General features: G+C 42.8%; 1 protein-coding gene across 4 annotated transcripts in view; it reads left to right on the top strand.

Moving 5' to 3' along the window:
• The window catches only part of DISP3 (dispatched RND transporter family member 3), a 162,258-nt gene that overhangs the window by 19,197 nt on the left and 129,968 nt on the right, over positions 1–13,093 (top strand). The window contains exon 1 of one of the 4 annotated variants that reach the window (XM_056330958.1): positions 1,831–2,048. The exons of the other annotated variants lie outside the window; for them this stretch is intronic. Coding sequence (XP_056186933.1) covers positions 2,040–2,048 — 9 coding nt within the window. The 5' untranslated portion in view covers positions 1,831–2,039. Of the gene's footprint in view, positions 1–1,830; positions 2,049–13,093 lie in introns of those variants that run through there. 4 annotated transcript variants of the gene reach the window in all.

Raw genomic sequence — 13,093 nt, 5'->3', positions numbered from 1 at the left:
AATTTTGAACAAATGCTATTCTGGCTTGACGGCTTTGGTTACCACTGCTAGCTGGCCAAGATTCCTTTGATCCTCAGCAGTGCACGTTATTGTTAGCTTTTTCTTTCTCAAGTGTGTTCCTTCTTTGATGAATAAGTTTCTTTCCTGCAATATTCTTCGATTCTGCTTATCTGGTGTCAAATGCTTTGTACCCAACTAGGACATAATTTACACCAGTATTGAACATACCACATAGCCTGTAGTATGTGTCCCATTATATATATCCTAATAAATCTCTAGAATATGGACTATATGGACTAAATTTTCACATGGACACAAGCCAGAGTATTTGAACGAGAGAAGCACTCCCTTGATATCCCAGATGCTGAACTGTTTGGGAATTCTGATCCATGTGGTGATGAACTTCATCCCCCTGCTACAGCCTCCTGGTGCTTCTCCCCCCATCTCCTTCCACAATCTGTGTTTGGTACATCACTGCCACTTCAATAAACATGCGAAAAGACCTGTCCCCACTGGCTGTAAAACACTTAACATTTTCACACAGCAACTGTTACAAAGTAAGTGAATTACATAAGGCACTCTTTAACATCAGGCAAAGGTGGTGGTGTGATCATGATGTGTGAAAGACAAAGCAAAGGACTCTTAAAACCAGAGGAAAAAGGTGAACAAACGCATTGAGGGCAGCAGCTTCTTGTTAGGACAAAAACTGTTTTTAGTGAAGAACTCTTTTTGGTTTTGCTGGTTCTCCTTATCCTCTCCCAACACTGTATCTCCCTCTTCTGTCAGGAACCTGCTCTAGGCTTTCTTCTTTACTATGCAAGCTTGTCATGTCTGTATTTAATGAAGTTTAATTATCTTCTGAGATTCAATGAATAATTATAAATCTCTTCAAGATGCAATCACAAGCACTTCATGGTTCATTAACAGTGGAAAATCAATTGTAATTCACGTAATCCGTCTCTCCTGACCAGGCATACCCCCTGTGCACCTTGTTGTTCCTCCCTCATTTCAGCACTGGGGAATACATTGGTCTGCTTTCCTATGAAGCAAGTTAGAGTTTAGGGTAGGGGCGAAGAACTGGAGAATGCAGGAAGCAGGAAATGGGAGCCTGGAGAGTGATGTTGGATAAGCCCACAAGTGAACTCTGTTGTGAGTGCTTTGGAGGTGTCATCAGCTCCAGATTACCAGTTTCCTCAGTTTGGAGACATTCACCTCCAAAGAGTGCAGTGGCCTCCCTTTGGGAATTGCCTTTGGCTGCGTACATCTTGTCTTCCTCTTGATCTGGTCTTCAATTTGAACTTGTTACAGTTTTCCCTGCTGAAAATCTCCTGAGGTCTGTGAGCCTTTGCACTGCTTGAAAAGTAAGGACTGAAAGTTTATTTTTATTGGGACTGAAAAAGCTGGAGGTGTCAGCTCTAGCGCAGGAAGCTATTCAGTGCTATCTTTAACTTTCTAAATGGCAGGCAGCATGTGAATCCAGCTGCACAGTGATCCTGGAGTGACCTTTCTAATTGAAACCCTTTAACCTTTCTGCACAATTATAGCTACAAAATTTTACTGAATGCAGAAAAGATGGTTGTTTTTTAATTTTTTTATAAAGGTTAAAAGATTGAAAAATAAAAGAGAAAGTGAGATAGAGAAAGAGGGATGGAAATTAATGCAGTTGAGTTGCAGTTTCCAGCAGCCCCAGGAGAGCTCTGCAATGAAGATGACATTTCCATACAATTGACATTTCCCGGCTGGAGCAGTCCTCTGATTTGCAGCTGCTTGTGTGCAAAGACCATCATGAAGAGGATCATTTAGTTTCTCATATTCATCAAATGGGATTTAATTTTCCCCCATCCCCACATACCCCACATCTCTTTTCCAGAACTGGCACAAGCTGAAAACTCTTCCTCTCCCTCACCTTTTGTAGGGGTGACCTTTGCCAGACCTCCTGCTTTTTCAGCTCTCTGCAGAGTCTTCCAGAAGTGAGAGCTTGCTATTTACTGGAAAAGTGGATGGGATGGGGACAATGGCTCTCATGATTTCAGCTTCCAATGTTTGAAGTGAGTGTATTATTCCATTTCTTTATGTTTGCATATTTGTGTTTCTGTATATGTCTCTTCTTGGCTAATGTTGCTGTACAGCACTACAAGGACTCCTTGCAGAGCATAGCTTTGTGGCTTTCAGGATCTGCAGGCTCATACACAGGCTTCCAGTATCTTATACACAAGTCCTTCGTGGGTGATACTCCTTCTGAGCACAGGTTACTGTGAAACAGAGCAGCTTTTCTTCCAGATTATAGAAAATTTTCTAAAGTGCATGTATCAAACTGGAGATGTATGCTCCATGACACTACATCACTTTGAATCTGCTTAATTCAATTTAGTTGAGTAGAATATGCATCTTCAGCTGAATTATTCCTCTTCAATAAATATGTTGCTGCAGTAATCAATTGGCACGTAATTAACAAACAATAACTATCTTATTAAATATAAATGAAATGCAAATGCAATTTGGATTCATTTAGCTCCCCAGTGATGAGTTCCTTTGCTTCCCCTTCAGCCATTGCTCCTCTTGAACAAGAGCGGCTGCCACGGCCGTCACTAGATATAATAATTGGCATGCTGCCTTCTAGGGCAGTGTTGAACCAATGTTTCATGCATGCCTTGTGCTTGCACAGCAAGTCACTATGGGCAAAGCTGGATCAATTCAGTCAGCAGCTGTAGGCCACAAGGCACAGTGCTTTTATTAACCCTCTAATCCTGATGCTTTCCTATAGGGGCACTTCAGACAGCACAGAGATCAAGGCCAGCCCTTTCTTTTCACTCCTTGCCACCAGCACTGTCGCTTCTGTCTTTGCCCCAGACCATGCCTATTCTCAGTCTCTGCCTCAGTCCATCTAATCAGTGCTTTGCTACCTCTCCACGCCGAGCTGGTGTGCAGCTGCAGCTCTTCCCTAAACTAAAGCCACAGCTGCTATACGTGTCCTAACTGCTTGCCCTGTCGGTCTGCTGTCCCTTGTGCAGCTGCTCCCCTGCCTGCCTCTCCAGACTGGGCTTTCTGAACGTTGCTGCTCACTGAGCACAGGGGCAGGTTAATGCATCCCTGGCTGGGAGCTGTTGTGTTGCTGGGAGCCCTGATGGATGGATGAGAGGAAACTAGGAACCCCAGCAACTTGGTGAAGCAGGCTTCGCTAGAGATCAGCTCATGTTATTGTCCTGTCCAATCTGAATTCAGGTGTCTGCCACCTGTGTACGGGATAGGATTTTGGATTAGATGACACAAATTAGATACAACATCTAAGTCACAGTTGTCTAAATTGCCATGTAACGTTGGTATGCCGTGCTCATAACACACAGTTTCAGCTGAGAAATGGTGGTGTTCAGCAGTGAATGAGCTGATTTTTAGCTGGTGTCATCCAGGGCATTGGAGCAAAACTCGAGGCACTTGAGTTTGTTTCTGACTTGGCCAGTAATCTGCTCTAATACCTTAAGCAAGTTGTTTAATATCTCTGTACTTTCATTTTCCTGTTTATAAAATGGATATAATGATACACACTTCCTGCATAAACAGCTTCAATATCTTTTGCTATAAAAAGCTAGAAATTTTCTTTAATATCCTCTAGTTTGATGTTTTGCTAAAATAGAAGACACTACAGGTGAGATGATTAGGTAAGTGTTGACAGATTGTTTTTAGCAAGAAAGCCACTGGAAAGCATTCCTTGCAGATTTTGGCCATCGTGGGCAAATTCTTCCCTATAAATATACCCCCAAAATCTTACTTGAGCACAGGTTACCTTTTGACCCTGCTTACACTGAGAGTATCAATGACTGACAACAAACATAATTGTTTAGGAGAGAAGCTGAAGATAGGAATGGTATGCTGGTAGACAGCTGTGCTTGAGCTAACACAGTAACAGAAAGACTTTGATGAGTGGTATTCCTGTTGTCTTAAATGTGTCTACAAAAGAAAGCTACTCCTGTAAAACTAAATTGCCTCTGAGCTTCTTTCAGAGCAGAGATACACATTCATAGGTTAACAGAAATACTTTAGCATCTTTTAGAAAAGAAGTGCCAAGCAAAATGGAAACTTCTGCCTTACATTTCCAGACGAGGATCTCCAGGCCATATTCACACAGCTTTTAATTAATTGATGGTTCAATTCCTGGCATCTTGCAGGTGCAAGGTAGGGTAGTCCAAGTGCACATCTCAGATATTTCTCAATTCCTCAAGCTGATTTAGGCCTGTTCCTAAACCCAGAGGAACTGAATAGGAGTTTATCATTGGCTTCAGTGGAGCAGGCCCTTTACAGAAGAAGGCTTTGATGACTGTGCAGTGGTGGAAAGGGTCACTTACAGGGCTGAAAGGTTTCAGTGGTGATGTCTCAGAAAGAAATCCATGTATGCTTCTGACGTAGAATACCCACAGTCCAGCATTCAGGATCCACCAGATCCATTGTGCATGGGCTATGGTGGATATGAAGTAGCAATGGGCCATTAATGTGCAGACTACAGCTGCTGAGGATCTAGTCAAGGGTGATAAACTGAAAAAGTACATACTTTTGTCCTTTATGAGATGCTCTGTATTTGTGGTAAGTCTAGCAACTACCCACATTGAGCTGTGGCTTTTGAGAGGGTCTATGCAAAACTGAAGGAGTGATTTCATACTCTTGTCATAGTGGTCCAGGCTCATTACTGAGCAGTGTCATCTACTGCATGCCAAGAATCTTGTTTACATAATTTCTTTTAGAAATGTTAATCTCAATGCTTTAATGCACTTGCAAGTCATATGGGAGATGAAACTAGGAGAAAACCACAGGGGACTCTGATGAGAAAAGAACTGGCTTTCGTGTTTCGAAATAGAGTATTAGTGCCAATGTAAAATGCAAGAGGCCAGATGCAAGAACTTCCCAAAAGCATTAGAACAATCCAGGGCTGCTGAAAGGCTGTAAAACATGTTTGTTTTCCCTAGTCCTGCAGCTGTCTTCCATGCTGCTGAGCAGAAACTGCTGAGGACTTCTGTGATGTCTGCTGGTTGCCAGATGAAGGTCCATGTCCTTGTTTCTGGCAATATTGGAAGTCAGTGTATTTTTTCCATATATGTGAGTAGAAAGAGAGAGGGAAAGATCACCTAACTTCTCTGTCATTTTCATGATGGCACTCCGGAATATATCCCACCAAGGGGAGCAGTGCCTGGACCCGTTTCTTTATTGCTTTTTACCTGCTTTCACCATTTTTAGCAGAGTGAGATAGGTGGAACACAGTTTCACTCCCAGTGGTGACAGTTCAACAACTGCATTGCCCTGGTACAAACTGTGATACAAGAACAAGGTAAAGAACAGAGAAGGCCAGTACCTGATAGGAGTTTGCCCTACATCCTGGAAGTCTCCTGTACCGCAGGCTCTTGCCCTACTTTTCTTTGGGAAGGGGGATGAGGGATGACTTGTGTTAAGTGAGGGAGATGCTGTTTGGGAATCATCTCTATTACAGAGCCATTAGGTAAACGTTCCTGAAATAGCAGCAGATCAATTGATTCATAAGTAATTCATGCATTCCCCTCCCCTTGAGCAACTCAGAATCTATAGCTCAGGAAGTAGATGACACAGCTCAGCTCCGTTCAGCTGAGAAAACATTGGCACTTGTGTTCCCCTCAGTCCTGCACATACTACTGTGAGCACCATCTCTTCTACTGCAGAGACCTTCCCTTCTTGTGCTGGGGAGCCCTGGCACTTATCTTCTCTGTGAAATGGAGCATTTCCTGCTGTAGTTGCTGGCAAATTCTGGTTTTAGCTGTTTGAATGGATGAATCGCCTGCATGCCGCCCCAAATGCTGCAGCTGTCTCACCTTTTCTCCATTTGTCTGGTAATGTCACCCTCAGTATTGTTGCCTGCAGCAGTGTGCAGAGTGAAAGAGCAAGAGATGCTTCTGGTCAACACCAGTGTCACTGAGATCAGAATCAGATCCTTTGCAATGTTATAGCAAGAGCTTTGCAGAACTTTAAAAAGGGAACAAAGCCTGGTACATCCATCTATGGAGGCTGGTGCACAGTAGCACAGATGGGCTTCAGTTCTGCATAGGTTTCTGTATCTCTTAGTGGAGCACCAGGACTCTGCAGCTGTGTACCCAGGAATAACTTTTCCTAGGCTATATCACTTCTGACTTCAAAGTATGAAAAAATAAGGCTTTCTTTCAATTCCTGGTCATAAACAACCTATTCTTAGCTGTGGTCCTTGTGTGAGAATGGACGAGCAGCAAAACACAGCGAACCTACAATGTGCTTAGCTGGGTGGTGTGGTTCTTGGGAATTCCAGTTGTGCTCTCTCTGCTGTCAGGGACGGTTAGATTAAATGGAAGCAAAGGCCTTCAAAAACTTGGGCTGTGTTACTACAGCTTTCTGATCTTCTAATATGCTGCAGATGCTCTGATCCAAACTATCTGGGCATGCAGTAGGAATTGAGCAGTGGGCATGCATTGGACAGAAAGAAACCAAGCTCCTAATATTTCTAAGACTTACAGGAACATTATTATTTTTATTTATTATTTGCAGTCCCTACAAACACTAATTAGCAGCCTCCCAGGGGAATCTGCTAGCTGTGCATCCTACTGGGCTTGAAAGCTACTGCATTCATTTTGTGTTTAAGTTGATGTTTTAATTAAACTGCCCCCTAATTATCTTAACTAGCTTTTAAATAATAACTTTCCACTGAACCATTCACATCAGCTGCTAATTGGCTCCCTTCTGTTTACATAGATCTGGCTGGCTCAAACAAATGTGGCAATGGAATGGCAGGTAGGTTTGGGAAGGGGCTACGCTCCCTTTCCTACGCTGTGCTTCTGCTCTGTTTGCCTTCATGATAATGAATCAGATTCCAGGGTGAAATGGAGATGGCTATGCTGGCAAGTGCTTCACTATTTATCCATGTGCTGTGTGTGACGAGGGTATTATATGCTCATGTTTCTGCAAGTTACTCCATCTTCAGGGCATCTGATCACTGGCCCAATGGCAAATTATTCTGTTTCTGTGTTCACCCAGTTTGGACTAATTCACAGTGCATAATTAATAGACCCTGACCCTGGCGGGGACCAGGGTCAGTTCTTGGCACAGACACTGGCATTAATAATGTATGCAGTGGCTGCCGCAAATTCTAGAGGTCACCACACAAGCTCAATAGTTCATGGGCTTGCTGTGTCTTGTACTTAGTAGGACTGGAAGGAGGAGCAGCATATCCAGAATTCCAGGCATCCCTCAGCATGCTGATATTCTGCCTTCCATGGGGCAGTATTTGCTGTGCTGGGAGAAGGCTGGTGTTGTCTGACTGCTTCCCATTGCAGCCTTTCCCCTGCAACCCACGACAAGCAACAACTGTTTGAGTGATGCTCTGTGGTGACAGTCACACTCCTCCCCACCCCTGACTGATACAGCTGGGTGGAGAAGAGCCTGAAGTGTGGACATGATATCTGATGCAGTGTTACAGCAAACGTGTCTTTGTTAGATGGTGTGTGCTGGGATTTTGGGGGTGTCTGGGTGTTACTGGATTACTGTGTGCACAACTAGGTGCATATGTGTGGGCTCACACACGAGTGTGTGCCTTTATGTGCACTGCAGGCTAGACTTGTGTGCACATCTGCAAGTGGGTGGATGTTGCTGCAAACTCTGGACGTGCAGCCATACTGGTGAGCAAGTACATGACTGCACTGTTGTTAGCACATGGGGATCAGATTTGATTCAGAGCTCTGTACTCGTGTTATTTAAATGTTCTCTGCTGGATTGCATTCCCAAGGTTCTGATCTATATATTCTGTCTCATGCAGTTTGTCAGCCTGTTTTTTCCTTCTTGTTTTCCTGTGTTTGTTTAAAACCTCTACCACAAAACCAACAAAACATGGTGTGAAGAAAAGTGTCCCAGAGGTAGCAGGTGAATGTATGTAATCATTCATTACTTGTGTCACCAATGCAAAACTGTCGTAGATGCCACCAGCTCCCATTTGGAGATGTGTGCTAATCAGACTTTTATTACAATGTGTATTTGAAAACAATTAGAATTACAGTGCCAGCATGTGGCTAATTCAGCCTTACAATGTTGATTTGGTGAAGTCAGCAACTGGTGACTTAGTTTGATTGCCGGAGTGCATGTGTGTGTGAATAGCCTTTGATCAGGTGCCACTGCAGCCACCTGTCGTCAGAGAGGGACACAAATACTCTTCAGTGCTCCTTAGCATCATACAGGGTCCTGTCTAAATTTTGGGGGTATAAATGTCCCGGCGCCCTTGAACATTTATGTTGGGCCATGAGAAGAAAGTATGCATGGTGTGTGACATGCCAGGATCGGGTGGGCTGGATATAGTTTATCCTTTACCTCACCATTCATCACATTTTCTTCTGAGTATAGTGGAGCTGCGATGTCAGTGTTTGCCCCCGTGTGCTCCAGTGCCAGGCTGCTGTAGTGCAGAGGTCATTCAGCTGGGGGTGGAGCGGTGCAGGTATCTGTCATGTGTCTTTTGAGTGAAAACTCCAGAAGTTTTGAAGAGAAGGGGCAGCCCTGGACTTTTAGAAGGGACAACCCTGGAATTATAGATGTGAACTTGTGCGTTTCTGTAGTTTTGTGGAATGAGACAGGACCAAGACCACCAATTTGTCTCACCTGAGACCATCAGCAGACCTTAGGGCAATGATCACTGCTGGCCAACAAGAGCCATTACCTGAAAGAGAAAGGCTTTCACTTCATTGCTATTCCCCTGATACATCTGGCATTGCTCCAAAGATCTCTGTTGCCAGAGGATGCTGAGCAGAACATATTCTTGGAAATAAGTGATTCTTCCTCCTTGAGGAATTTGCATTCAGCAATCTTCATCTACTCATATTAATTCCCATGTCACAATGCAAAATAAAGGCCTTCATCTTCTACATTTCCAACAGCAGAATTTTGCCTGCCTTACAGGAGAAGCCTTCTTTTTCCATCATTACCATCTGTTGTCAAATAGACTGTCAGGAAGTCAGGTTTGGGTTTAGTTTAACAGAGAAGACTTGCTGTTTGTCTGTAAATTCTTTTCTTTTGTAAATGCAGCACTGTTTCACATCATAATTGTGACAGGTTTAACCTCTGCAGCTGTACTTTCATGCTTTACATCCTGTGTGTGTTTTTTTCTAACCTGTGGCTGTTAAATCTGGAGGTCTGGAAAGGGAGGAATGGGAAGACAAAGGCCATGTGTTTTGCAGGGAATGGCTCGTGCTTAAGTGCATGGTCTCACAAGCCTCCTCCTTTGAATGCATTGACAGGTGCCTTCTTTGGCAGCCTTTGTCTAGCTCCCAGTCTCTACCTGGATTAATGCAGTGGTAACGCTAATGCAGGTTTTAAGCACCTTGCATGCACATCAGTGGCCGTAATTGTCAGTTAAAGTTTGCTACTGGAATAAAATAAAGACCCTTGAAGGTATAAAAAAGTAAAGCTGGAGATAAGGAGCTGTTTTATATTGACTTTCATTCCAGAGACTGGAAGAACATAGGTTTTTGTCATCTGAGCAAAGCCTTTATGCACCAAAAAGGACAGAAAAGCAGAGAGAGATACAGAGATTGATGGATGAACAGGAGGAGAGTGAGGAGGATGCATAGAAAATAAAAGTGGTAAAAGGGATGATTTCCTGTGATTTCAATTCTATATTAACAGACATTAAGTTGCTTCTTCTAAAGGGCACCTTCACAATTCCAGAGCAGTGCAGATGTGAGCACAATGGCTCTTCAGCATTTTGCTGGCACCTAAGGGGAGCTTGTGGGGCTTGTTTAACAACACACACAGATGTCTGATGAGAGAACTACCAATTTTTGCATGCAGGCAAGAAAATGAATGGGATGAGCTTTGTTCCCCCTTCATGCATCTTCAACAGAGCACAGTGAGGTGTGCGTTTTTTGACAGGATCTTTTGTTAAGGATATGAGGAAGCCTGAAGGTTTGATCTGCCCAGTGCTCACCCTGGTGAGCTGTCCTTACTAATCTCAACACGCAGACTATACCCCAGAGTTAGAGTCAAAAACTAGGGTAAATTCTTTAACTTTGAGTCAGTAAATTAACACTCAAGCAGAAGTTTTTCACTGAAATAACTGAACATTTTGGCACCAGATTCAATAGATTCAGGATTTCACCTTAGCAGTCTCTCTGAAAGGCACACTTTAAGCTAGCCACAGGCTCTTGGACTCTCTGCAGCAATGCCTGGCTGAAACACTACATGCTGCCCTATGCAGACTAGATCGCTGCAGGACTTTTAGAGCTGATAGCATTTCAAAATAGTCCAGAAGACCATGCCTTCTTCATTTTTATCAAAATGCAACCTCATTATTTTCAAGTATTCGTGCCAGTGGATTTTGAAGTGCAATGTGAGTTACACTGCACCATCAGTTGGGCCCCGTGATTTATTTCCTCCCCTAACTCAATTTACCTGTCTATTTTAACTCTTGCTGTGGCTGGAAGCCAGAACATGCTGAGAGCCTCATTCTTCTTCACCAAAATCTCACATTTTCCTTCCTTTTTTAGGGAGGCCAAGAGAACTGAATTATATTGTTCGGCTTCTTGGCCTTTATTTTAGACAAGCTGTGCTCATTTTCTCTGTTAATCAGTTTGAGCTACTAACACCACAATACAGAAACAATGGGACTTTGTGCCTGGACAGGAGTCAGATTAAGGAGTACACTGGAGCTGTAACACAAATGAACTTTGCTGTGAACACAAATCTGAGAGCTCATGTGAGTTCCAGGTGTTATCTACTGCTCTGCTGTTCTGGCATGATGGAGGTACAGAAGGCTTTCTGGATTTTGTTGTAATGGAGAAGCAGCTCTTTGGGGATATTTTGATCCCTTTGCAGCTTTAATTTTAGCAGAACTTACTCATTTTGGCCTGTCTGTTACACTCATTGTAAAACTGAGCTTCATTGTTAAAACATTTTAACTGAAAAATTCTGGAGAAAGGAAGAGATTGGATTTTCTCGGTTACGTAATTTTCTTTTAAAACAAACAAACCATTTTCCAGATGACAGGATTTATGTGGGTACTTAATCTGGAGCCAGCCATAATCTCTAAAAATGCAGCTTCCTAGTAGCTGGCTTGCTGTAATACTTAAAGTTTATAGAATTGGTGCAGCCAATCTGGGACCCTCAGAGAATCATATCACCCCAGTTCCTTCTGCTGAGAGAAGCAGCTTGCATCTTTTTATGACGTTCTCCCACCCTTTCAGCTTCCCTTGATTACTGTTTTCTTGAAATTAGCTCCTTAAAATTCTTATAGCCAATCTCCTAGACCTCCCAGTTGACGCATCTATCTTATGCTGCTGGTTTCCTCCTTCATAAGCATTCACACGGAGCATGTGCAGTACTTCACATTTTGTTTGCTAATAAAGACCATGGAGGGATGTTAAACGAATAGAAACCACCTTACAAGAAGATGGGTTGAAAAATATTATATCACCATATCCTTTCTTTGATTTATAAGCTCAGCTCCTAGTCTGGCAATGGTTTAAAGCTTGATGTTCCTAAGAAAAACAAGAAATAGAAGTGGAAATAGAAGGCGCTGTAGTTTAATGGTAAATGCACCAGCTGTCAACATTGCCACCAGCTCAGTTCTGCAGCTTCAAACCACACAATGTCTTTTATGTGGTTTTATTTCTCTGTGTGTGAAAAAACACTGTCATATTACCTTTTCCTTCCCTCTCTTGTGGTAGCCCCCCCTCCAAGGTATTTCCAGTATTTTGTTCAGCGCACCTTATTAAATCTGTAGCATGCTTTAAAACCTTGAGCTACTGTGGAGATGGTTTGTCTTTTAGTCAGGACTCCAGGGTGAAGTATCTAGAAACCATTCCCTCTGCCATGCTCTTGTTTCTTCATTTGGTTTATTAATTAAATATTTATTTTGTTACTTCATTATTTCAGATTTTTATTTGCCTTTCACATTTAGAGGAACTGAGTGAAATACTTAATTCATTGCCTTCTGCGTATGCTGTCTGTTGGGGAATTCCTCCTGAAAGTGCTGGGCTGCTTTGGTGCTTTTTTGCGTTGCCATTTCTGAGGAGTTTTATATTTACTCAATTAGCCAAAGGTGATTATTTATTCAACCGGAAGAAAAAAAATCATAAGCAGCTGGGAAGCTTTATTTGTACTTGTGTCTTTCTTCTCAAATCTGCAGTTTGTTAAAACCTGCTGTATGAGTATTTAACAATCATTTTTCTCCCTCATGCATGTCTATTTGTGAAAGGAAAAATAGACACTGATTGCATGGTGTAGCTGATTAGTTAAACAAATGCTCTGCAAGCCTCAGCCATATTGGAGCTTTCTGTATTGACCCCATATACTATTTCTCTGCACATAACAAATACCACGTGACTTCTATCCACATTTGGCATAAATTGGCATAGGAAGTGCTGCTGATTTACACCACCTAAAGATGTATTTACCCTGCTAGTAATGATGGATTTCATCAAAACTCCTGATGCCACTAACAGAGCAGATCATAATGAGAACAGGATGGACTGGGATCAATAGCATTTTGATTTCCTTAGGTCTGCAGTCCTGTAGCACACACATTTTTTTCATTATTATTCTTTCAGAACCATGGCTGGCAGCCAGAGTGGTTCCATGCACTGCACTGAACCCTCTGAGGTATTAAGCGGTGTCTCTTTGTTACTGACAATGGCATGCAAGGCTCTGGTGGGACTGTATAAATGCACTGCAGGCCTGAAAAATGGAGAAATGGCTCCCCAAATACATTTTGCTAATCCAGACATGCAGCAGAGTCAGAGCAACAAAAGAAAACAGATCCTGCCTTGTTATAACAAAGTTTTGCCTTCCCCATATCTCTGGGGATCCAGTATTCTCATTATCACTAAAGTGATGGTAGCAGTCACAGGCACAAAGTGACCGAATGCATAGGAGATACGCATTTATTCTTACAGATGAGACAAATGTGGAGGCAGGGGGAAGCTGGCAGGGAAGATGCAATGCTGCCATCCCCAACTGCTGCAGCTTGAAGACACATCTTTAGAAGATGTTCCTGCGACCCAATTAGGGAGGTAATTAGATAACACTGTGAAAAACATCCTGGTAGCCAAGTATATGGTAGGCACGAAGCTGA

This window comes from Falco biarmicus, chromosome 3, assembly GCF_023638135.1.
Source record: "Falco biarmicus isolate bFalBia1 chromosome 3, bFalBia1.pri, whole genome shotgun sequence".
In the NCBI taxonomy this organism is placed as follows: domain Eukaryota; kingdom Metazoa; phylum Chordata; class Aves; order Falconiformes; family Falconidae; genus Falco; species Falco biarmicus.
The sequence above is the reverse complement of the archived record's forward strand: the minus strand, read 5'-3'. Positions and strand labels throughout refer to the sequence as shown.